At 43.3% G+C, this 24959-nt stretch overlaps 1 protein-coding gene across 4 annotated transcripts in view; it reads right to left on the bottom strand.

Annotated features, from left to right (window-relative positions):
• The window catches only part of PCGF6 (polycomb group ring finger 6), a 75103-nt gene that overhangs the window by 31973 nt on the left and 18171 nt on the right, over window positions 1–24959 (bottom strand). For all 4 annotated transcript variants that reach the window (XR_012646200.1, XR_012646201.1, XM_074999243.1 and 1 more), the window contains exons 6-8: window positions 21230–21338; window positions 10165–10192; window positions 8588–8686 (exon numbers count right to left, since the gene is read on the bottom strand). Coding sequence is in view for 2 of the 4 variants with exons in the window: in XM_074999243.1 (XP_074855344.1) it covers window positions 8588–8686; window positions 10165–10192; window positions 21230–21338 (236 nt within the window). In the remaining 2 variants the exon portion in view is untranslated. The remainder of the gene's footprint in view (window positions 1–8587; window positions 8687–10164; window positions 10193–21229; window positions 21339–24959) is intronic.

The following is a 24959-nucleotide window of genomic DNA, read 5'->3' as shown; positions in this document are numbered from 1 at the left end:
AGATAACATTGTTTTAAATATTCAGCATATTCTAGAAACAAAGTCTCTGTAAAGCAGGGAGACCATCTGTCCTGTATTGGATGGGATGGTCCCATATTTGGGATGCCAAAAAGCTGTCCCGACTTATTTTTTAAAAGGGACTAAACATCCCATATTTAGGCCCTCAGGGGCTAGGGGTGGGGGTGGGAGCACCCGTGGCTGCTGCTTCTCTGGGGCTCCAGGCAGGGAGCGCTCACAGCCACCACCTCCCCAGGGCTCCAGGGCGGGAGGCACCCAAGGCTGATGCTTCCCAGGGGCTCTGGGGCTGAGAATGTCCTTGGCAGCCGCTTCCCCGGGGCTGGGGGGTGGGACACCATCTCCCTGGGGCTTGGTGCAGGCAGGAAGAGCCACTGCTCCCCCACAAATCTCCCTGTCCCAAAAAGATATGGTTGCCTTACTGAAAAGCATCTTGGAATTGCTAGTGAGCATTTAAAACTTCTCAAAAAAAGATTCAAGCTTCAGTGGAAAAACAAGCTCCAATGAGATAAAGCTGAATATTCAAGAGGCACCCTGTAATTAGAAATGTAATGTATGCAGAGAGATAAAACTAGTCATTCCCCAAGGCAGGATGATTAAAACAAAGCAAAGTAATAAACAGGCTGCCAGCCCAAATGATGGATAAAAATTAGTGTTAACCTTTCAGATGGCTGTGGAATTTGAACTAAAATCCATAAGCAAACTTAAATACAAAAGCTCAGCAAATAATCTGAAACCATCCCTCACACTTCAGATGGGAACTTTTTACTCAAAATTGCCCTTTGGATTTTTGTCTGTTCCTTCACATGTTTTAAAAAGGTGTTTTATCATTTGAAGCATTCCATTAACCTTAAGTCCTCCTCCACTAACCGGAGTCAGATAGGAAGTCACTGGATGAAGGTCAAAGATCAGCAAACATTCTGCACATGCACAAATGTGGTCAAACTGCTTCAAAGCTAGTCAGCAGTTTGGGAAACTGGAAATGGAGTACAGAACCTTTCACCTCTTGGACGCTGGCTCAAAGATGACCCAGACAGTTAATAACCATTTAGCAGCTTACTTGAGAGAAGCTGCACATTAGGAACTGAATTTGGTTTATCAGGTCAGAACATTCACTATAACTGACACTCATTAAAAGCCTGAACAGAGAGTCTAAGGATGAAACTGGCATGTTGGGGGAGACACACACAGGATGTATGCTCTATGGCTACATCTCCCCTAGAAGCATCTGTCTATGGAAGTTACTGTTGGAAGAGATGTGCCAACAAGACTTCTGTCGACAAACTGCGTCTACACATAAAAGCAGATTGTTTTTTTTGATCTGCTGTGGCGACAAAGGGGCTCCTAAAGCGACTATACAGCTTTTTTGTCAACAGTTTCTGTTGACAAAATGCATTTTGTGTGTAGATGCTCCGCTGGCATGGGGGTGGGATTTTGAATAATGGTTAAAACATAATTCAGTTCAATATTTTTGGGAGAGGAATCATGCCAATGACTTACACAAGTATACTAGAATTCAGAAAGGGGAAATTAATAATAAAAATAAACAACGAGGAAAATAATCTATCAACCACCTTCAAATCAGAAGTGAGGAAACTAAAAATCCTTAGACTCAGTAAGGATGTTATGAAGCCTTCTATAGTACAGCTTCAGAAAGGGGATGTATCCCTGTACAAAAAGGGAAGCCAATACAGTTGAATGATAAGGCCACATTAATGTAAAGCAATTGTTTCTTATGTAAAGGCTACACTAACGTTTCCTTCCAAGCAATAATGCAATCTGTTGTTCTAAGTGTTAACACTGCTCTACCAACAATGGACCTCATACTTTCCCAAGGTCCTTCATCAGACTGGCTTACTATATCATTGACTCCATTTCAAAACTGCCCTCCTGGTTTTTCAGAGTTCTCCACAGATTCAGTTTACAGCTACTGGCCTGGAAACTGCATTGAAAGTTTCATGCCATTGCACATAACAAAATCTGTGTGGAGGGACTGGGGATAAGGGGTTCTGAGTATGGAAGGGGGCTCAGGCCTGGGGCAGAGGGTTGGGGTGCAAGGGCTCTGGCCGGGGATGATAAGTTTGAGGTGCTGGCGGGGGGGCTTCAGGTTTGGGGGGTGCTGGGGGTTGGTGTGCAGGAGGGGGTACTGGCTTGGGAAGGGAGTATGGGCTTTGGGGTATGGAGTGTGCTCAGGGCTGGGGAGGGTGTTAGTTGTGGCAGGGGGCTGGGGTTCGGGCTTACCTGGGTACCTGGGTGGCTTCTTGCGGGAGACTGTGAGAAAGGGTGTCCCCTGCTCAGCTGCAACAGCCCTGTGCTGGGGCCAGCAGGGAGAGTCACCCTCCCCTCAACCATTCCCAACAGCTCCATGCTGCAGCTGGCTGGGAGGAACTCTGGGGCTTGGAGAAAGATCTCTCTCTGTGCTGCACTCCAAGTCCCTGAGAAAGGCTTATGGGAAAGTTGCATAGCTTGGGGTGGAGGAGAAACAGGTTAGGACTCAAATTCTGTTCTCAAAACTGCTGTTGACTTGGTGTGTGATACTGAACAAGTCACTCTGTCAGCATATGCCTAAACTTTGGCACCCTAAAAATGAGGGCACCAAGATGAATCATTGTCAAAACAGAGAGAAATTTAGATGAAAGCATTATTGTAGATAAAGGTGCAGAGAAGGATCTTACCATGGTTTCAAAAGTGAAGCTGGGGAAGGTGAGGCACAAAGGGAAAGGGACTTGCTGAATATCACACAGATATTGGCAGAACTGGAAATAGAACCCAAGAGTACCAACCTCCAGTCACTTTCAAAGTTTTACTCTAGAGCTTTGATTTTGTGCAGTTGCTTTTCTAAGTGAAGCAGTGTTTGAACTGTGAAAGAGCGGAACTACAGTAAGGTCTCGGAGTATGCGAGGGTTCCGTTCCACGCACCCTCGCATAACACGGATTTTGCGTAAGTGGGGGTCTGGCTTTTTCCCTGGCAGAACACATGTTCTGCAGCTGGGGAAGCAGCGGAAAGGTAAGTCCTGGAGTGAGGGGCAGTTGGGGAGGGTTAAGCCTGGTGGTGGGTTGGGGTTGTGGGAGGTGGGTGGGGGAGATAAGGCTGGGATGGGTTAGGGCTCCAGGGGGGAGAGGGGTGGAGTTAAGCTGGAGCTGTGTGTGGGGTGGTGGGTCAGAGCCCTTCTCAGGCGGTGACCCAGGACGCAGTGGGAGGTTGAACCGCAGCCAGAGCCAGGCACGGGTGGTGAGACGGCAGGGGGAGGGTGAACTGGGGGTGGAGTTGAATTGGAGCCACGCGTGGGAGTTTAAACCAGGGTGGGAGGATGGAAACAGGACCACGTGCGAGAGGTTTGAATTGGAGCCGCATGTGGGGGCTTTAAACCGGGGCAGGGAGTGGAAGGTGAACCGGAGCCACACATGAGGGGTGGTGAGCCAGAGCCAGAGGTGGGGTAGCAGGTGAGCCAGAGCTGCACATGGGCGGTGAGCCAGCAGGGGATGTTGAATGGGGACCAGGGAGGTTGAGTTGGAGTTGTGCCTGAGGGGTGGTGAGCTAGAGCCAGAGGAAGGAGTTGGGGGTGAGCAGGAGCTACGTGCGGCGGAGCTGGGGGGGGCTGAGCCAGGGTTGTGCAAAGCCAGTGGGGTTGAGCCAGTATGGGGGGGGAACGAGTTAAGCGCAACTGGAAATCATGCTACAGGGTTTACAACAGGAATCAGGGTCAGTCGCGTAAGTGCAGGGTCGCATACTCTGAGTTCTCATACTCTGAGACCTTACTGTACTTTAAAAAGTCACATTGTCAGCACTTAAAAAACCAACAGAAAACCCAGCAAAACCTTCTGAAAATACTTCCTGAAGTCAACAAGCAAGTGCACCATGTTCCTGTATTAACAGCTTACTGAACTTCCATAAAATGAAACCAAATTAAGATTCCCAGAGACTCCTAAACTTAATGCTACATAAGCAAAAGTCATTGTCTCTAGTACATATTTCTGCTTACTATATTGTTAATACGGCAGCCCTCACTGAATGATCCATAGAACAGGATTGTGGGACTAAAGGAACAAGTGCATAACCACACCATTATACTGCAGTTATAATGTATTGGATACATGGCAGCATCTCAAGTGAATGTAAGCAAACATTTAAATGTGAGAGATTTCAATCATGAGCAGTGAACATTTGGTATTTTCTTCATGTGTATGAGAACATAACAGCAGAAACAAATGCACTAAAATGCTCAGAGAATGGCAAGCTGTTCAATGAAACACAAGCAAGCATTCCACACTGCAAACTGAGTTGGATTAGAGCCAGAGCAAGGAACCTGCTCCTCCCACTACAGAAAAGTTGGCCATTGTGCTCTTTGGCCTCATTATAACCCTATCTGGATTTTTTTTCTACATGCCTTGCAAGGAGCTTTTTGGCTGCTGTTTGCAGAAAATATTCAAATAGCTAGACTGTCATTTCAAAAATCCACAGGTCATCATGCCAGTAAGCAAACAGTGCAATCATCCTGCATTTTCACAGCAGGAGAACAGCATAAAAAAGACATTCAAAGCTATTACTATGCACCAAGCAACATTAATTGACAGTTGGCTGCATAAAACAGTACTTCTCTGGTTTCCTTACAGGAGAACAAAATGCATGCCTCCCTCTTGCTTTTGATAGCAGAATGGGGAAGCTGTTTACACAGCTACATTCCTAAGGTGGACAAACTCGGATAGAATCTGGTTTCACAGAGCTTCTTTCACCCTTAGTCCACAAGCACATGCAATTTTAGAGTGTCTGACGATGGGCATGCACAATCAGCTCCTATTATGCCATAATCCAAATTATGTTGAACTCTGTTGTCTTGTTGGTGTGAAAAGGGCCAACCCAGTTCAACTCATATTTCACGAGAATGTTGTCATTCTAACGCATTTCAGAGCACTGTAAGAGTACTGACCATACTTCATTAGAAATAAGTGTTCATCTCTACTGACTCACTGCAGTTAAACCAGGAATCTGTGTTTGATACCCATTTTCAGACACTGAAGGAACACCATCTTAGACAGCCCAAGTGAGTTAATGCTAGTGCAGCAGGCATGTGGATAAACAGGTGTTAGGAAATCAAACAGCTCTCACTCGACTATAAATGTTGGAATGTGTTATGCATTGAGAAAAAATGCTGGCCAGGAAATAGAAGTCTGGATTACATGCTTGTTAGACTGTAACCAATTCAGGGCAGAAAATGTGCTGTTTCTATATTTTGGAAATGGCCAAATATATTTATTGCACTAAGCAGTACTGAGTAACCAATAGGCTATGTCTACACTAGCCCCAAACTTCAAAATGGCCATTCAAATGGCCATTTCGAAGTTTACTAATGAAGCACTGAAATACATATTCAGCGCCTCATTAGCATGCGGGCGGCCACAGCACTTCGAAATTGACGCGGCTCGCCGCTGCGTGGCTCATCCAGATGGGGCTCCTTTTTGAAAGGACCCTGCCTACTTCGAAGTCCCCTTATTCCTATGAGCAGATGGGAATAAGGGTACTTCGAAGTAGGCAGGGTCCTTTCGAAAAGGAGCCCCATCTGGATGAGCTGCATGGCGGCGAGCTGCATCAATTTCGAAGTGCCGCGGCTGCCTGCATGCTAACGAGGCGCTGAATATGTATTTCAGCGCTTCATTAGTAAACTTTGAAATGGCCATTTGCATGGCCATTTCGAAGTTTTTGGCTAGTGTAGACACGGCCATAATTGCTTAACCCGTCTATTTAGACAAGTCCATAGTCTTTGACAACAACAAAATCATTTTAAGATCCTTAGAATAAACTGGACAGTTTTCTCAAGCAAGAAGAGCATTCCTTATTTTGAGGATGGTCCATGTATACACTGCTCATTTCTCCTCACCTTTGAAGGCAAGAACGCTAGAGAAGAAAGTGCTGCACTAAGAACCATCTGGAGCCTTTAAACACCACACTAAGCAGGTCAGAATGGGAGGGGACAAAGTAACAGTTCCTCCTTCTACAACAATGGTTCTCAGTCAGGGTATGCATACCCTAAGGCTATGTAGAGGTCTTCCGGGGGTACATCAACTCATCTAGGTATTAGCCTCGTTTTACAACAGGCTACATAAAAAGCACTACAAAGGCCATACAAACTAAAATTTCATACAACTTGCTCCTACTGCTTTATTTGCTGTGCTCTGAAATGTAAGTATGATATTTATATTTCAGTTATTTTACAAGTGTATCAGGAAGATGAGAACATAAGCCATTTTTCACTAATAATGTGCTGTGACAATGTTGTATTTTTATGTCTGATTTTGTAAACAAGTAATTTTAAGGGAGATGAAACTTGGGATACGCAAGACATATCAGACTTCTGAAAGGAGCATAGTAGTCTGGAAAGGTTGCTGCACTTCCTGGTTGTGACTACACTACATTCCCCTTTTGGAAGGGGAATACAAATGTGATGGACCGGAAATGCACATGAGGCATTGGTTTACATATTGTGTGCCTCAATTGCATAATGACGGCCACTTGCTGTTCTGGAAGAGCTGTTTTTGAGGGGAAAAAAAAGCAGTGTAGACAGGGTTCATTCAAAAGGAAACCCCGCTTTCGAAAGTACCATTTCTTCCCGAAAAATATGAGGAAGTGTGCTTTCAAAAGTGGGGTTTCCTTTCGAATGAACTCCATCTACACTAATTGTTTTTTTTCCTGAAAACAGCACTTTCAGAACAGCGAGTGCCACCATTATGCAAATGAGGTGTGAGGTGTAAATCTGTACCTCATTTGCATTTCTGATTGGCCACATTTGCATTCCCCTTCTGAAAGGGGAATGTAGTGTTGCCACAGCTCCTAAGAGGCTAAAGAACTGATGCTGGAAATCACACGTCCTGGCACACCATGCAAAGGGCATTTTTGTCAGCCTTTTCCAATGCTTTAGTTATTGCACAGTGTCTGTAAGAGTCCAGTTGACAATAATAAGAAAAATAATTATCTAACACTGTATACATAAATCTACTTGTTCATGAATGAAAGGCAATCAACTCTGGGGTGACACAGCATCTATTTTACAACAGATAACAACACACTTTAGGACACACAAAGTGGGAAAATACTGTATTAAATGATACAAGAATTTTAGCTTGGCAGAATTAGAAACAAGTTTATAAAATGGCATTGGCCTGACTTTCAAAACTGAGTACTTGCAGCTTCCACTTCTTCAGAATATGAGGACTCAAATAGGATGTCTTTTTAAACCATGGCCAAAATGAACTGTGATTTCATAACTAAGAAAGATGTTATTTAGTTAGGATTCCCGAACAGCACTATCTATAATGGGAAGCTATGTTCTTACTGAGATGGAACCAGTACACATAACTAGATTGTTTCTGCAGGTTGATGAATATATATCCAAGCTGCACTGTCACCATGGGACAGCAAGCAGCTGAATAAAGACTCAAACTGGAAAAAACCAAGAGTCATGCTTTATTGCCTTAAAAACAAGGGGGAACAAACGGATGTAGAAGACAAACAGAACTCCAAGATCACTGTTTAATTTCTGCTATTTGCCTATTCTCATCAACAGCAGTTGGATTTTCCAGTTACCTGTCATCACCTGGATAGGTCACTTATGCATTATAGACCTTCTCAGTTGAATAGTTGGAATCACTTTCTATAAATTGCATAGCGTATGAGTCTCATTGATTTCAATGGGAACTGGGCACTTAAATCCTTTGCATCAAATTTTAGTGTTCCTCTGTTTATGTGTTTTATACCTCCACCCCACCCCCCCACTTTTATTCCACACCATCCCTCCAAAATCACCTTCTTCCCTCATTATCCTAGAACTTTCTTGAACCTCCTTCAACCTTCAGTTCAATCTTACTGTGTTTGCCTAAACCTGACCCTCCCTGTATCTCTGTTCTTATATCCTCCCACACTACCTCCTACCTGTCTGTACTGTTTGTTTGTAATGTCTTTGGACTTTTGTGGAACATACACACCTACTGTCAAGTACCAGGTAAAATTAAAGTGATAAATAGGTAGTACTATCAGAAAATTTAAAAAACACTGCCACTTAATGGGGAAAGCTATATCTTGTATCATCTCCAGATCCATACACTGAATCACAGCTTTTAAGAGTTTCTGTACTGCATTAGATGAATACCATGGCTCTGCCTTTGGCCTCTCAGAGTATCTGCCAGCAAGCCTCCAAGCCCGGGTTGACAGACTTGCACTACTGGGGGTCTGTACTAGTGCGTTAACAGCTGTTCTGACATTACTTTGATGGTATGCAGGCTTGAGAACCGAAGTTCCAGCCTGAGATGCAATGTCTATCCTCCTATTCTTAGTAAGCTAGTGAGAGGCCCACTAACACAAAGCTGTAGAGCCCAGGTGCCAGCCTCCCTTCCAGCCGCAGTGTAGTTCTACCCCTAATATAGCAACAAAAGTGTTTTGTTTGCAGGAGATTGTACAGATTGTACAGCCAAGATCAGAGTGAAACTGCAGCCACTGAATACATTACTCACTTGCAATATTAAGGGAGGAAAAGAAAACCTTTGCACATGATGTTGGCTGTCTCCCTTTTCTGTAACATACCTGACAAGCAGGGTCGAGATCCATTTTCCTTCTCAAGAATTTTTTCACATGTCCAATGGTTGCTTCTCCTGAAACTCGCACAAACTTCTTTTCCAACGGCTGCCAAAAGACCACATGGTGAGTAACTTAAGAATGCTGAGTGTTCCCACCCAGGATTCTCTACAGAGGATTCCTCCAGCTCAAACCGGACCCTTGGCTCAAAGACCCCACACACTACAGCTGAAGGTGGAAGAATTAGCCTCAGACATTAGGGCCAGAAAATCTGACCTCTTGAATATTGCAGGCCACCTCAAACATTCACTCCTGTAACAGGTCCACTAACTTCTGACAGAGTTCCTCTCTGCCCTGTTTCCAGATCATTTTGGTATGAAAATAATAGACAGATTACCAGGGACCAATCCTGCCTCCATTTAAATAAATGGCAACACCCGCCTCCACTGACTTCAACAAGAGCACAATGGAATTCCAAGTCTATATGCCAATTACTTTTTTAACTACAGAACAAAGATGCTTTACATAATACACTACAATACAGACATTAGATTGCTATCATACAGTATCTTAAATACTGTACCTCTTTTTATCTATGAGCAAAGAATTGCTTGGCACAGGCACAACAGGAAGTTTAATAAAATGTGTGTCATGCCCATGATCTCATGCCACATTTCAGAGCTACAATAAGAAAATAAAACACTTTGATATCTCCCAGCCCACAGAGCCTAATTTTTATGCTCTGTAAGTGACGGCTCAGCTCTGCTGTGGCTAGATTAGCACTCACTGAATCCCAGAATCACTTAAAAATGTGTCAGTGGGGAATACAAGGACAAGACTAGTTGGGAGGCTTTTATTGTCATTTACAAGTATTATCAAGGTGAGGACTGTAACAACGGGACATTTATTATGCCATTCTTAAAATATTTTTAAATGGATTTTATTCACAGATAAAATACTAAACAACTGCCTGATGATTTGGGTGGATACAAAAAAGAAAAAAAAAGACAAAACAGACTGCAGCACTCAAAATAATAGATGGATTTCCCTTTGTCCTAATTAATTGGATTTTTACATTAAATTATAGACAGCTGTGATTTCTTAGCCAACCCACATTCCAAACACAAAGAGCACAATGAACAAGGAAGGCCAAGCTACTCTGATTTAAGTCACAGGCACACATATTTATTATATCTGTAATAATATAGGCTCAGCTAAGCTCTTAGGGACAGGGGCAATCTCATGTCAATGTTGGTAGAGTGCCTAGTATAGTGGGGCCCTTTTCTCAGTTGGATTTTAAGCTTTACCATAATGGTTAATAAATCATTACAAATATGTATAGTTGCACCCAGGCAGAGTTGTGCCTTCAACATGGACAGAAATCAACCCAGCTAAAAACAGAGGCGAGGCAAAGAAAAAATACCATATAGCCCAATAGCACCTTATTGTCCACTGGGTAAACTCCAGACTGTGTCTCTAAGTATACATTTAATGCAAGGCAAACCCATATGAGCTAAATTAAATTAGTGTTAAGTTACAGAAATTTCCCTAGTGTACAGGAAAATAAGTTCAATTTACATCCATACCTTAAAATTCCCTGTGCCATCATTAGCTCTGAAAGACAAAAGTTAACATAATCAATAAAATCTCTAAGCAGCATGGTTATAAGCAACCTCAAGTTACTTTAATCAATAAGCCACAACCATACCACACAGTTTTAATACATTAAATACCTTATTTCCTTTTAATTAAATTCCAAAAAACAAATGAAATACAATTAGGCTGCATTTATGTGGTTATTCCTTTTTCTCTTTTACTGCATTTCTGTAAATTAAGTTACTTATGGCTTTTTCGTATTTAAATCTGCCAGTCTGAAGTGAAAATAAACAAATAAACCAGACTAACACACTCAAATCTCATATATATATACTATGAACTATCATATACAACGTTAACTTTCTTAGGAGTGGTCTGGAACAAAAAATAGCTTGGAAACAAAAACGTCTTCCAAAGGTTACAAACACTGCTGTCTAGATATTTATACTGTGCTTCACTCATCTTTAAGCTCCTAACTAAGTTTGCTCAATAGTGCTGACAGAACATCTCCCACCTTACTCCCGAGGCAATTCTGCACACAATATTTCACAATTCTGCAAAATCCTACAAATTTTATTTGTCAAAATAACACAATATAACCACTGCCAGTTTCAGTCATTTTGAGCATTCATTTCAAAATACCTGTCAGTAAGTATGACTGTAATAATACAATAAAACAAAAAAGATTTAAGATTTTTTTTGACATATAGGCTATGTCTACACTATCCCAAAACTTTGAAATGGCCATGCAAATGGCCATTTCGAAGTTTACTAATGAAGCGCTGAAATACATATTCAGCGCCTCATTAGAATGCCGGCAGCCACGGCATTTCAAAATTGACGTGGCTTGCCGCCACGCGGCTTGTCCAGACGGGCTCTTTTTCGAAAGGACCCTGGAAACTTTGAAATCCTCTTATTCGTATCTGCTGTTAGGAATAAGGGGATTTCGAAGTTGCTGGAGTCCTTTCAAAAAGGTCCCCTGTCTGGACGAGCTGCACAGCGGTCAGCCGCGTCAATTTCGAAGTGCCGCGGCTTCTGGCATTCTAATGAGGCGCTGAATAGGTATTTCAGCACTTCATTAGTAAACTTCGAAATGGCCATTTGGAAGTTTTGGGCTAGTGTAGACACAGCCATAGATTCCTTACAAGGCATAGTAACACAGAATATGAATCATAATGCATTTAAAATACAACATAGAAATGTGTTTCCTGCCCCCCTAAAAAGCAGTTGCAAAGGCTTAACAAAGAAGCTGAGGGAGAGGGACGTAATTGCTGGAAGAAGCCTGTGAGTGAATCTGGTGGAAGGTGGGAAAAGAATGGAAGAGTGTTTTTTTGGGGGGGAGGAATTGTTAGGGAGTTGGGGAACCTCCCGCATGCAGACCTTGGCAGGCCCCTAGCTACTCCCATTTACTCAGACACATCCCCTTGTGCTCTTCAGAACCAACTCCCTCCACCCTAACGTGGCCCTACAGTCCACCGCACTTCCCAGCCAGCCCCTGGCTCAATGCAGTCACCCCAGTAGCTCCTGAGCCTACATCTGTGTTTTTTTCCCACCGCTAGCCCTTCTAAAACCCAGTGTATGACCCCCCCCACACCCAGCAGCCACATGTGCTCTGCTCTGTCCACCTGATGCCTCCTCACCTGGTCCTACTGTTAGGAATGCACACTCTAACCCAGTTAGCTTCCCTCTCATCTGATACCACAGTGCCCCTAGGGGGCAGCATCATACCAGCAGAATCTATATTCTGCAGAGAACAAAAAATCTGCAGGGGACATGAATTCTGCATGTGTACAGTGGTGCAGAATTTCTCCGGAAGTAGTACATATATGCTCATTAGTGGAGACACTGTCTAGGAAAGAAGGATAATACCAAATGCTTCAGACAAAAACAAAAAAAGAATTGGCAAATCCCACCTCCTCCCCAACAAAATTAGAGCCAAATTTGCAGCTAGTGGAAATCAACAATTACACTGACTTCAATGGAGTGCCACTGATTTACACATCAGCTGATCATCCAGACCAGAGACTATGTTTAGACAACAGCGCAACACTGTACATTTTAAGCTGGTGAGGATGTGGGAGAGAAGAATTCCAGCTAAAAGTTCAACACAAGAAAAACAAGCCAACAGAGTTTTGCCTATAAAACTCTCTTAAAAGGGATGGCTTTCACCAAGAAAAATGCCCACTTTCTCAAGTCTCATTGTGTGCCAGCTAAGGATGTGTGCATGAAATGGTGCTGCACTTTTTGTCTTACAAGAAGCAAATCAAGCACTGCCCACTGAATGTATACTGACTATAATTTATACAGCTCACGTATATGTAAGAGAGAAAAATGTTTTTGGAATGCCTACATGAACCTAGTGTTGGCATGAAGCTTTAGATTGCTATATTTAGGTATCACCATCCAACAGTGAGAGAGACAGATGAATAAAACCAGCATTACAATCAGCTGCTGAAATGTATTTTAAAAGATGAGAAGCATTTTCCTAGGTGTAGGGGACTGAATCACACAGGCCAGAATTTTATCTTTCAGAATGCCTCACTTTATTTGTTATTTGTATGTGTGTCTGACACTGGACAGGAGAGTATGGTCTGAATGATTTTAAAAAGGGACTGAAAACAAATGTTATCAGCAGGAAAAAGATAGTGATGAGCATTTCTGTTCCAGGAGTGGCTCTTTGATCTATTTCTATTGTCTCAGAAAATATTTAACAATTTAAGATGCGCTGAGAAGAAGATACAAGTAATTCGTGAACAAATATTTATGTAAAAATCTCCTAGTGAACTCAATCCTTTAAGTTTTCTTTAATAGCTGAGACTTCATAATGTCTCTCTCCATCTCCTGGAAAAGTTATTCCTGACTTTAAGTTTTGTAAAAAGTGTTTTCCTCTTCAATGTCCACAATTCTTAAACATCTGTGTAAGAATAAACTTTAAGTAAATGACAGTCACCTAATTTTATAAATATATATATATATAAAATGACTGAAAACAAACTAAAACAGCAACAACAAAAAACACACGTTTGGGTGCAGTAATCTAAGGAGCAACTAAGAAAACTTAACACACACACAAAACCAAATTTCTGTATCTATCTATCTATCAGTATAGATATAGATAGATATACATACGCTACTGATGTTAAGTTTCCTCAGTGGTTCCTTGGATTAATGAACCTAAATGTGTTTTTATTGTTTCTGTTTTAGTTTAAGTTTTCAGTCATTTTGCTGTTTATTACTTTTTGTACTTCATGCACTACAGACAATGAAAGGGAACTGATCAGACAGTAGAGGGGGAGTCAAGAATTAGATTAAGCCAAGTATGCAAAAGAGCTCCTATAATGACCTAAAAAATTCCCATCCCAGTTCAAACCATGTATTAATGTATCAAATTTGAATATAAAAGAGTTCAGCAGCCTCTCTACTGCCCTGTCCCTCTACTCTCTGATTGGCTCACCTTGATAGTATTTTTCTGATTTGTCAACCTTGATTACTATTTTTGGTTCTATGTGCCTTAAATATTGAGTCTGTTCTGTTATGGCTATGATCTGAAGAAGTGGGTCTGTCCCACAAAAGCTCATCACCTAATAAATGATCTTGTTAGTCTTTAAAGTACTACTGGACTGCTTTTTTGTTTTGATAGCATATAGACTAGCACGGCTTTATCTCTGTTACTGTTTTATGGTTAGGGTGAGACCGTGTCAAGAAGTTTTCTAAACAGTCATTAACCATTACTAGCATTCTTATAAGCATATCATTCCTTTAAAAAATGCAGCATTGATATGCTGCCTTTGAGGGACACTTTATGTTGAAACAATATTTCAGTTTTTAAGAAGTTGCAAGTTACTAATTACAGTTTATTATATCCAGAAAGGTGAATATTTGTCAATGTACTATCGGTGTTGGGAAGAATTTAAGTAAATGTACCCATTGCACAATGCACATTGTCCCTGCCACCTTGTGGTATAAGATAGTAATGTTTTCTATCAATCTGAGATCCCAATCTTGTGATGAAATGGACCTGAAGTCAATGGGAACCTGCCCAGTGTTTGTCAGTGGAACATGTATTTTTATATCACACTGACTATGGTAGAAACATGTTAAAATACGAGTTAAATGAACATTAAGTTTGCAAAGTCAATCAGTCAAATGCTAGGAGAGGTCATAGTTAAGGTTGTCTATTCAATACAAGAAGTCTCCAACTTACGAACGGATTGTGTTCCACAAGTTTGTTTGTAAGTCAGTCGTTTAGAACTCAGAACGTTGTTTCTATGGGAAAACGTTTTATAAATGGTAGTTAGGTTTCCAGTGTAGCTCACAAAAGCCTGTTTAACGCATAATATAGCTGTATAAGTGCAAGGAAAAATTATATAAATAGTGTTTATTTAACCTTGAATGCTGGTGCTTGAGGAAAGGCTGGTTTAATTAGAGGAGGATGAGGAAGTAGGTGGAGATTCTGAAGGGGACTTCTAGGTATCCCCCAGATGCCACCCCCAGCAGGCTCTGTGCTGGCTCTTGTGGCCAGCCCCAACCTCCGGCCACTCCCTGCCCTCAGCCCACATTCACCAGGAGGCAATGAGGGGAATGAGTGTGGGCCAGAGGAGCAGGGGACAGTCATGCAGCCAGTGGATGGAGAGGAGTGGCAGTTTCCTCTCTGAAGTCCCCTTCTCTCGAGCTACTGACTGCGCGACTTTCCCCTGCTACTCTGGAGTCCTCCAGCCAGCACTTGCACTGCTTGCCACCACCTATGCCTCTCGCATGTTCCCCTAGGCTGCAAGTAATCATTTGTGTGTATGTACAGAGGTTTGTAAATCAGATTTTTGTAACTCAAGGAGTGCCCGTACATCGTTTTCTCGTTGTTTAATGTGACCCCAAGCTACAAAATATTCAGACCTTGTTCAGCACACAGAATTTGTAATTTCCTTACGGGCTTTCTGTGATGCTCATCACTATGGATCCTAATGCTTCACAAATACTAATTTATTTTCAGAACGCTCCTGTGTGATCAAGGGTCATTATCCACATTTTTCAGATACGGAACTGAAGCACGGAAATTAAAAATCAAAATCTATCCACAAATTTTGGGTGCCCAACTAGAGACACCCAAGACTTGGTTTTTCAGATTATTTAGAGTGCTATCAAAAGCAACAAGAAGACCTGTAGCACCAGATAGACCAACAGGTATTTTGGATCATAAGGTTTCAGTGGCAAAGACCCACTCCAAAATATCTGTTAGTTTATAAGGTACCACAAGTCTTCTTGTTGCTTTTGAAGATACAGACTAATTCAGCTACCCCTCTGATACTTAGCATACTATTGCACTTCAGATGTTTAAAATGCAGCTCCCATTGGGACTGCTCAGCATTTCTGCAAATCAGACTCCTGGGTCTAGAGTCAGGTGCCCAGAAAATAAATAATTAGTGATCATGGGTGAAGAAATGTGTTTGAATGACTTGTACACCCTCACAGAGAAAGTCTTTGGCAGAGATATGGATAGAATCCAATTTACAAGTATACTGCTTTAACCAGGATGCTACCTTGTCTCTTCATGAATTCCATCTCACTTGCCACACATCTTTCAAACTAGTAACAGAGAAGGAGCCGTGCTAGTCTATACACTATCAAAACAAAGAGCAGTCAAGTAGCACTTTAAAGACTAGCAAAATAATTTATTAGGTGAGCTTTCATGGGACAGACCCACTTCTTCAGACCATAGCCAGACCAGAACAGACTCAATATTTAAGGCACAGAGAACCAAAAACAGTAATCAAGGAGGACAAATCAGAAAAAAAAATGATCAAGGTGAGCAAATCAGAGAGTGGAGGGGTGGGGGAGGAAGGTCAACCTCCCAACCTTATGAGGATCCTCACAAACAGCCACAGTCTATACCCCAGGAACACCAGTCCTGGAGCCTTTCCTTGGAACAAAGCCCACTGCCAGCTTTGTTCACATATCTTCTCTGGGAAATACCATCACTGGACCTAACCAGGTTACTCACAGAATCATGGGCACTTTCTCATGCTCCTCTACCAACATCATATATGCCATCATGTGCCAACAATGTCCAGATGCTTTGTATATTGGACAGACTTCTAACTCCCTTAGACAAAAGGTTAATGGGCACAAAACAGACATCAAAGCACTCCAGATCCACAAACCAGTTAGTCAACATTTTAATTGAATGGGGCATTCTATTAATGACCTAAAGGTATGTGTGTTACTGAAAAAAACTTTCGCACCACTATTCAAAGAGAAGCAGCTGAGCTGGCTTTTATATTGAAATTCAGCACATTAACGCGTGGTTTGAACCGGGACGTGAACTTTCTGAGTCACAACAAGGGCTTATCTGCATACTTGGCTTAATCTAATTCTTGACCGATATTATGGAGGAGGAAGTAGAAAAAGCAGTGAAATCACTAAAGAACAACAAGAGCCCTGGAAATGATAAGATCATGAGAGAGGTGATCAAATACGGCCGAGAAAGCATGATTCAGGAAATACACTGACTATGTAATATAGCATGGAAAGAAGGGAAGGCGCCTAAAGAATGGACAAGATCTGTGCTGGTGACAATACCCAAGAAAGTAAGTACATTGGAGTGCAAGAACTACACAACAATTGCCCTAATGAGTCATCTAGGTAAGATGCTGATGATGATACTGACTGAGAGGTTAAGATCGCAGATAGAAGAACATATAGCAGATGAGCAAGCGGGGTTCAGAAAAGATAGAAGTACCATGCAGCAGATATTGGCACTAAGACTGATAGTGGAGAAAGCTCGACGAAAGAACAAGAACATATACGCTTGTTTCGTCGATTTTCAAAAGACATGCGACAGTATAGATCAGAAAGTGACTTGGGCGGTGTTGGAGTCATACCGAGTGGATAGCAGACTGATATGGCTGTTGAAGAATATCAATGACAATGAGGACGCAGCAGTGAGAACATGTGGGGAGTTGGGAAATTGGTTTAAAACAAGCAGAGGTACAAGACAAGGAGATCCAATATTGCCAAGTATCGTTGCACATCTGGAGAGAACGATGGACAAGATCAAGGAAGAGGCAGAAGAGATATCTGTGCACAGGAAAAGAATTAAAAACTTGAGGTCCATGGATGATATAGTTATCATTGAGGAAAATGAGGAGAAGCTAGCGAAAACAGTGCAGATGTTAAACAAAGATGGGAGGCGGTACAGACTGATTATGAACATCGATAAAACAAAAACTATAGTACTTTCGAGATAAGGAAACAGGAAGGAAGAACAGTGTGGATAGTATTGAATTAGAAAGTGTAGAGAAGTTCACATATCTGGGGAGCAACATAACATATGATCTCGACTGCGAGAAGGAAATAGTGACTAGAATAGCGAAAGCAAGAGCGAGTTTGAAGGTGATGGATAAGATCTGGAAAAGCAAAGCAATTAGCTTAAGAATGAAGCTGAGCATCTTGAAAACGTGTGTATTCAGCAGCATGTTGTACGGATGTGAGACATGGTTGATAACGAAAGATTCGAAAAGAAGAATATCAGCATTCCAAAGGAGTTGTTATAGAAAGATTCTGAGAATAGGATGGACACAGAAGGTCACCAATGAGGACTTATATAGGATGATAAAGCCAAAAGAGAACCTGCTGCAGAAGGTTATAAAACGGAAGCTACAACTATTTGGACATATTTGCAGAATGAACAATGAACAAAAAATCAAGACCCTAGTATTCGGCATAATGGATGGTTCGAATAGGAGAGGCAGACCCCACATTGAATGGATAGATGATATAGTAGATTGGTGTGAAGCCAGTCTACAGAAACTAAGCCACTCTGCACTGGACAGGGAAAGATGGAAGGAAACAGTGAGAGAGGCATCAGACACCAATGGGCGCTGAGCCCACAGTTATTGATGAGGATAATGATGATGTTAATGAGGTACTTCGGAAGATGCTAATAAGGCACTGACATGAATGTGCAGTGCCTCACTAGTATAGCGGTGGCCAGGAGCAATTTCGAAAGGACCCCCTGACGCTAAAAGCCCTTTCTTCCTAAAAGCAAATAGGAAAAAGGGGCTTTCAAAGTCAGGGGATCCTTTCAAAAGGCTCCCTCGTCTACAGGGGCGGTGTGCGTTCTGAAAGCAGCACTTTTGAATCGTGCATGGCTGCCATTATGTTAATCAGACACTACATATTCATGTCAGTGCCTCATTAGCATCTTCTGAAGTGCCTCATTAACATGCCCCTTCCAAAAGGACCGGGCATGTGTAGACCCAGTTTTTGCCAGTAGGTTTCCTACTGGTGGTGAAACTGAGGGCTCATCAGTTCCACTCAAGATTCTGGAAAAGAGTGTCAAGTGGGCACAGACGCTTCTGCTTACTCCCCCAAACTTTGGTCCTTCCGTCTTGTTCCGTCTGACCTGTCTCTGTCCCAGTACTCTCTCAGTCCAACCTTTGGCTCCTTTTTTTAACATGCACTGAACATTTTGTCCAGCCTTCTTGGAAACAGGTGAACTGTTCTGGCTGAGCTTAAAAAAAGAAAAAAATCACCCTGAGACAGACACTTGGCATGTAAAACTCTATTTCAAATTATTACGCTTTGGTAAAATTAGAAGCAATTGAAAACACGGCCTTATAGTGCCAGTAGCTTAAATAACAGGCACTACTATTAGCCCTATCTATAATATGTATTATTATATATAATATAAATGGTGCTCTAACTGCCCTGATTGTTTTGGTCAGGCGCATTTAAAAAAAGTTTCTTTAAGTTACTACATGCCACTTGCTTTGTCTGGTCCTACACAGGTAAATTATTTGTAGGCCTCAAGTTCCTGGCAAGCTGACAAAATAACCTTTCAGCCCTAAAGGCTTGGAAGCCCATGCCCTTTATAGAGGTTCTCTTAAAATTATATTGTGCAACTAGAGCTTCAAAGTGATAAACTGTAGAAACCAGCCTGCCATGTAAGTGTATAGTGCTGAGCTAAGGGAGCTTCTGGAAGGCACATCATGAGAAGGATCCCAGATGCCATGTGTCAAATGAGATGCCACTCCACTGTTGTAATCTGAGCATTGATCTTTATGTGCTATATCTTGATTCAGCTTTGTACTGCACTGCCCAGAATATTAACACTGAAGTCAGAGTGGATATGGTATCATTTCTTTGTTCCAGAGGAGACTTAGGGTGCCAGTCTGCATTTGGATGCTATTCCTAGTAACTTATCTTGAGGATGCAATATCATTTGTGGCGAGCAGAGCACATGTAATGACGTACAGTCACAATCCCCTCGTTATGAGAACAAGTCCCAGAATGGACAGTATCAGAATAACAGCATAGCATCACCATGAGTTCATGTCTGTCTCAACAACCATAGGGGTTGGGAGAGGGAGAGAAAGTTATCCAAAACTACAGTAAACTCTTTCATATCCGGCAGCTCCAGGCCTGGGAGGTGGCTGGATATTCAAATATTCTGGATAATAGAGCGGTATACCTAGCTATGTATAAGAATAAAGAAAAATAAGATTAGCTATTAAGAAACAAACAAAAATGTATGCAGAATACTTTATCAACAACAGTAGTACTGTACACTGTAAACTTCTACAATAAACCGCAAGAAGCACAATTTCAATCTGCACTTAACTCACATTAATGCGAGTTAAGTGCAAATCGAAAACGCTGTCCCCTGTCCCCCAGCCCCTAGATCCTACGGCGGGGAGAACCCAGCGGGCAGACAGCTGAATCATTGCAGCAGCATATTAAGGTAGAATCTGTGTGCCATTCCAGACAGAAGAATGCAATGTGTCTTTGAAACACAAGGGCCAGTAATACTAAAGAATACACCAGTATGGCACTTTGTACCTCAGGGTAGCATCCTGGAACTTCCATATTGATCTCTGTCTTATAATCATGATATATTCTGCACAAAGTTTACCTTGTGAGGAATTGTTTTAAAAAATTTGATCTGTTGAGCATTAATATTCTGTTGGATTGTACATGCTGACTTAGTATGTAAAGTCATGAAGTGTTACTATACATGTCACTGAAATATGACATCAGGTTGGGGAGGAAACATCCATAACCAGTTTCAACAAAGGAGTAGCCGTTAATAGCCAGATGGCATTAATGGCTCAACAACACACAATCCATTACTGTGGAGACTTCTCAGAGAAGGCACATGTGTCATGGAGGTGTACTAACACTTCTTACAGCAAAGGTCTTTCTAGCTAGCTGGAAAAAGGTATCAAAATTGAGACAGTGAAACCATCGCTTGGCCTCTCTCCTTGCAATTCAACACCTGAAAGAATTTCTGGAGAACAAGAGATTTTGAACTGAGGGAGTCTGGGCTCCCTTCCAGTCTGGAACCAGTCTGTATATTGAGGAACTGTAACCTGATGGTAACATCTGTCAGGATGAGAAAAACTGTTTGATTAACTCTTGCTTAGACTAAAAGTCTAGGATTTAAAATGTGTGGTTGCCTTTTATTAAGGCAACACTCACTTATAAAAACTGAAAATCTATTTTTCTGTAACTAATAAACTTATTTTAATGTATTAGTGTTACCCACTGAGTATCTAATGTGCTTGGAAATTTCAGTTCAGGTTACAAAGATTGGTGCATGTCCACTATCCGATGAAGAAATGAAGAACTAAGTAATGAACTTATACTGTTCAGGATTCTGATCAGTTCAAGACAATACAGTTCTGGTGCATAAGACTGGGAAGAATTGGCTGGAGCCTTTATACCTATAATTCATGAGTGGCTGGGAGATGGTTCATGAAACTCAGATGGGTGTTTCCCTGCCTGTGTGTATCTGTGGAAGTGCAGTGCTTATCAGAGGTTTGAAGCTTGACATCTGCATTACTGTGTGAGAGGCAACCCAGGCTGGCAGAACAGAAGGCTCAGCTCTCCCACAGTTCATGTTGTACCCGTCACCATCAGACAGACACTCAAAAAAAAACAAAAAACACACACACAAACTTCCCAGGTTATTACAAAGACTAAGTCTGGTGCTCACATTTCAAACCCTCTTTCTTACACTTTTACACAACCTGCTGAAAGTTTGAGGTTTTTTTGACTCACCCAATGAACTCCAAAAGCAGTGAGACGTCAAGTTCTGGTGGGATTCGGAACACTGACCCCAAGACTTTCCGTGGTCGTCCTCTGCTCACAGGAACCGGCTGTGGGACAGCTAAAGAAATCAAAGTGACCAAAAAAAACAAAAAACAAAAAAAGAGTCAGCTGCTTGAGTTCACTATGGCTACATCTACACTAGAGCGATACTTCGACATAGAGACAGAAAGATGCTATTTCGACTCGTAGAGTCTACACACGTGCCGGGGCTGACTCCATTGACGTGCAACTTCGAAATAGCGACATGGCATGTTGAAAGGGGCCGACCCGGACGCAGAAAGGGAGCACATCCTACACACCCTCACAGGTGCCTATGTCCCCTGCCCACAAGTGGTCAACGCCCTGAATGCTCTGCTCCTGCAGAGAGTCATTTGCACTGAGGACCTGGATGCAGACATCGTGGGCTTTGCCACACTGGGGTTCCAGAATTGCTTCGGGGCCCTTGATGGCACCCATGTCCCCATTTGTGCTCTGGAGCACAGCGGGGGATAATACATAGACTGGAAAGGTTACCACTGGATAGCTAGCGCCAGTTCCAGGACATATACGTGGGCTGGCCTTGCTGCACCCACGACACACGGGTCTTCTGCAACTTGGGCCTGTGTCACCAGCTGGAGGCAGGGAACTACATTCCCCAGCGGGAGATCCTGCTGGGGGACACCACCATGCCCCTCTGCCTGGAGGCCAACATACCTGCTCCAGCCCTGGCTCATGTAACCAACAACAGTGCAGAAAACTATGTACATGAGGAGGGTCAACTATTTACAGGAAGTGGATCAACTATGTAAGGCAGGGGTGGGGAGGCATACTCAGATGGCCTGGCCGTTGGCTTGTTACTCCAGGGCGGGAGTAGAGGGGCACGACTCCCACAGACTCCGGGTCTTTGCCCACAAAAGCTTATGCTCCAAAATACCTGTTAGTCTATAAGGTGCCACAGGACTTCTTGGTGTTCTCAAAGATACAGACTAACACAGCTGTCTCTCTGATACTCTCTCAGAACAGTGGTTTGTGTCACAATGGGACATGAAAGTCATTTTACACAAGGATCTTTCAATTTACAATGGTCTTTAAAGACCTTAACTAATATTTTAATTACCATACCATTCAAATTACTTCTTACTAGGGCTGTCAATTAATGAGCATTAATGCTTGTTAATTAACAGCACTACTTTACAAAACCAGCACCTGGGGCTGTTGCAATCCAAAGGAGAGATTCCCTACTGCAGCAGAGATTGTTTTGGATTCCCTTAGACCATTTAAATGCTAATTTAGCAAGCCCTGACTTGAAGCAGGTTTGCTCAACCCAGCTGCGCTTTACCACCCATAACAAAAAATCTGTGTGTTGATTAGAAAGTACTGTAATTTACTAGTTGTTGGGGGAGGGGCAGAGGGAGAAAAGGTGGATACTGGAATTAACTCTTGAAAAACTGCTGGCTTGCAGAATGGTACTTACGTGAATACCTTAGTGAAGGTGCAATATATTGTCTAGGGAGACAGAGAGCACTCTGAATAAATTTGAAGTTTGTGATGAAATTTTTCAAAAGGCCTGGAGCATACCTTAGTAATGAGGATTAATGGAATGTTATGCTTCAGGTCACAGGCTGACAGCTCCCAGGTGTCTGGTAGCAACTCCCTTAATCCTATTCCCACACATGGGCCAAATTCATGCTGGCTGGTTGGCTTTCCTGTGTCAGAAACTGGCTTCTGCCAGAGCCACAATACCAAACAAAATACTGGCCCTGCCATAAGAACAGCTCTTGTGGATGCCTTTTTCCCCCATCTTAGAACGCTGGATGGTCTACATTAGCAGATCTCATAGTAGAATGAGCACTTATAGGAAATCCTGTGCACGTTGGGCAAAATTGCATGCTGCACCTCCCACCATACTGCTAACCCCAAGCATTCAAAAACTGGGAGATTTGATTTGCAAATCAGGAGATTTTGTAGAAAAATAAAACTTGGGTTCTGTTTGCTTTCTGGGTCCAGTCCCTTAGGTTTCCCACATTCAACCATAAGAGCTAAATTAAAAAAAAAATTATTGTTTAACAGCATGATTCATTTTTTGAATCATGCGATTAATTTTTTTAAATCACTTGACAGCTGTACGTCTTACCTTCATTAACGCTTAATAGCTATGTCTACACTAGAATGCTACATCAACGTAGCGTATTTTGATGTAGAGACACTGAGTGGAGGGGTTGCCCCAGACCACGGGGCCTGTCTGGTCCACCCTGTTGGGTGCTCCACCAGCTACGGAGCTACCCTACCACCACAGAGTGGTGGGAGCACTTGGTTATGGCACAGTGGACGATGACCACTGGCTCCAGAATTTCTGGATGCGCCAGAAGACGTTCCTCGAGCTCCGCCAGTGGCTCAGCCCCACTCTGAGGCACCATGACACCTGCATGCAGTGCGCCCTCACCGTCGAGAAATGGGTCAGCATTGCTGTCTGGAAGCTGGCCGCTCCAGACAGATACTGATCCATAGGACACCAGTTCGGTGTGGGCAAGGCCACTGTTGGAGCAGTCATCACAGAGGTAAGGGGGCCCAGATGGGGACCCATGGGGGGTGGGGGTCCGGGGAGGAGGCCCAGTGGGAAGCCTGGGGAGGGGAGGCCAGGCAGACCCTGCACACCCTCATGGGTGCCCATGTCCTCTCCTCACAGGTGATCTGTGCGCTGAATGCCCTGCTGCTCCACAGGCTCATGCAGATCAGGGATCTGGATGCAGACATCATGAGGTTCGCCGGCATGGGGTTCCCCAACTGCTTCGGGGCCCTAGATGGGACCCACATCTCCATCCACGCTGCGGACCACAGCAGAGAACGCTCTATAAACTGGAAGGACTGCCACTTGGTGGTCCTCCAGGCCATGGTGGACAGCTGGGGCCACTTCCAAGATGTATATGTTGGCTGGTCAGGCAGCACCCACGATGCCCGAGTTTTCAGGACCTCTGGCCTGTGCTGCGGCTGGAGGCGGGGACCTACATCCCCTGAGAGGGAGATCCCTCTGGGGGACAACACCTTGCCCCTCTGCCTCATGGCAGATGCATCCGACCCCCTCCAGCCCTGGTTTATGCGGCCCTACACAGGCCACCTCAACGCCAGCCAAGAGTGGTTCAATGGTCACCTGAACCATGTTGGCCTCCCAAACATCCCCCAGGTTGTGGGCGCATGCTGCACACTCCACAACCTGGTGGAGAGCAAGGGGGAGGCCTTCGTGCCGGGGTCGGCTGTGGAGGTTGGCATGGCCTACCCCCAGCCAGCTGCCTCCCCCAGCCATCAAGCCCACCACGAGGGGGTCTGGGCCTGAGAGGCCCTATGTTAACCAGGGAGTAGAGTGAACACAACCCCAGCCATCCCTAGCAGGCCTCCCACACACTGCCCTCACCAACTACACACTTCCCTCATAAAGAGCTCACGACACACATTTTTGAAAAATACAACTGTGAATATAGTATTTAAAGAACCAAATGTGTCAATCAATTCTGTAACGGAACGAATATCTATGGGGAAACTATGGGGGCAGGAATGCTACCTAAAGGTGGGGGAAACAACTATGTACAACAGAGGCGGAGAGGAACTATATACAGTGGAAGCCGGGGCTGTGTGGCCCAGTCCTTGGCCCCTCACTGCCCCACATCTGGTGTGGAGGGGCGCGACCCCTGCTGGGTCACAGTCG

Source organism: Carettochelys insculpta, chromosome 7, assembly GCF_033958435.1.
Source record: "Carettochelys insculpta isolate YL-2023 chromosome 7, ASM3395843v1, whole genome shotgun sequence".
Taxonomy (NCBI): domain Eukaryota; kingdom Metazoa; phylum Chordata; order Testudines; family Carettochelyidae; genus Carettochelys; species Carettochelys insculpta.
The sequence above is the reverse complement of the archived record's forward strand: the minus strand, read 5'-3'. Positions and strand labels throughout refer to the sequence as shown.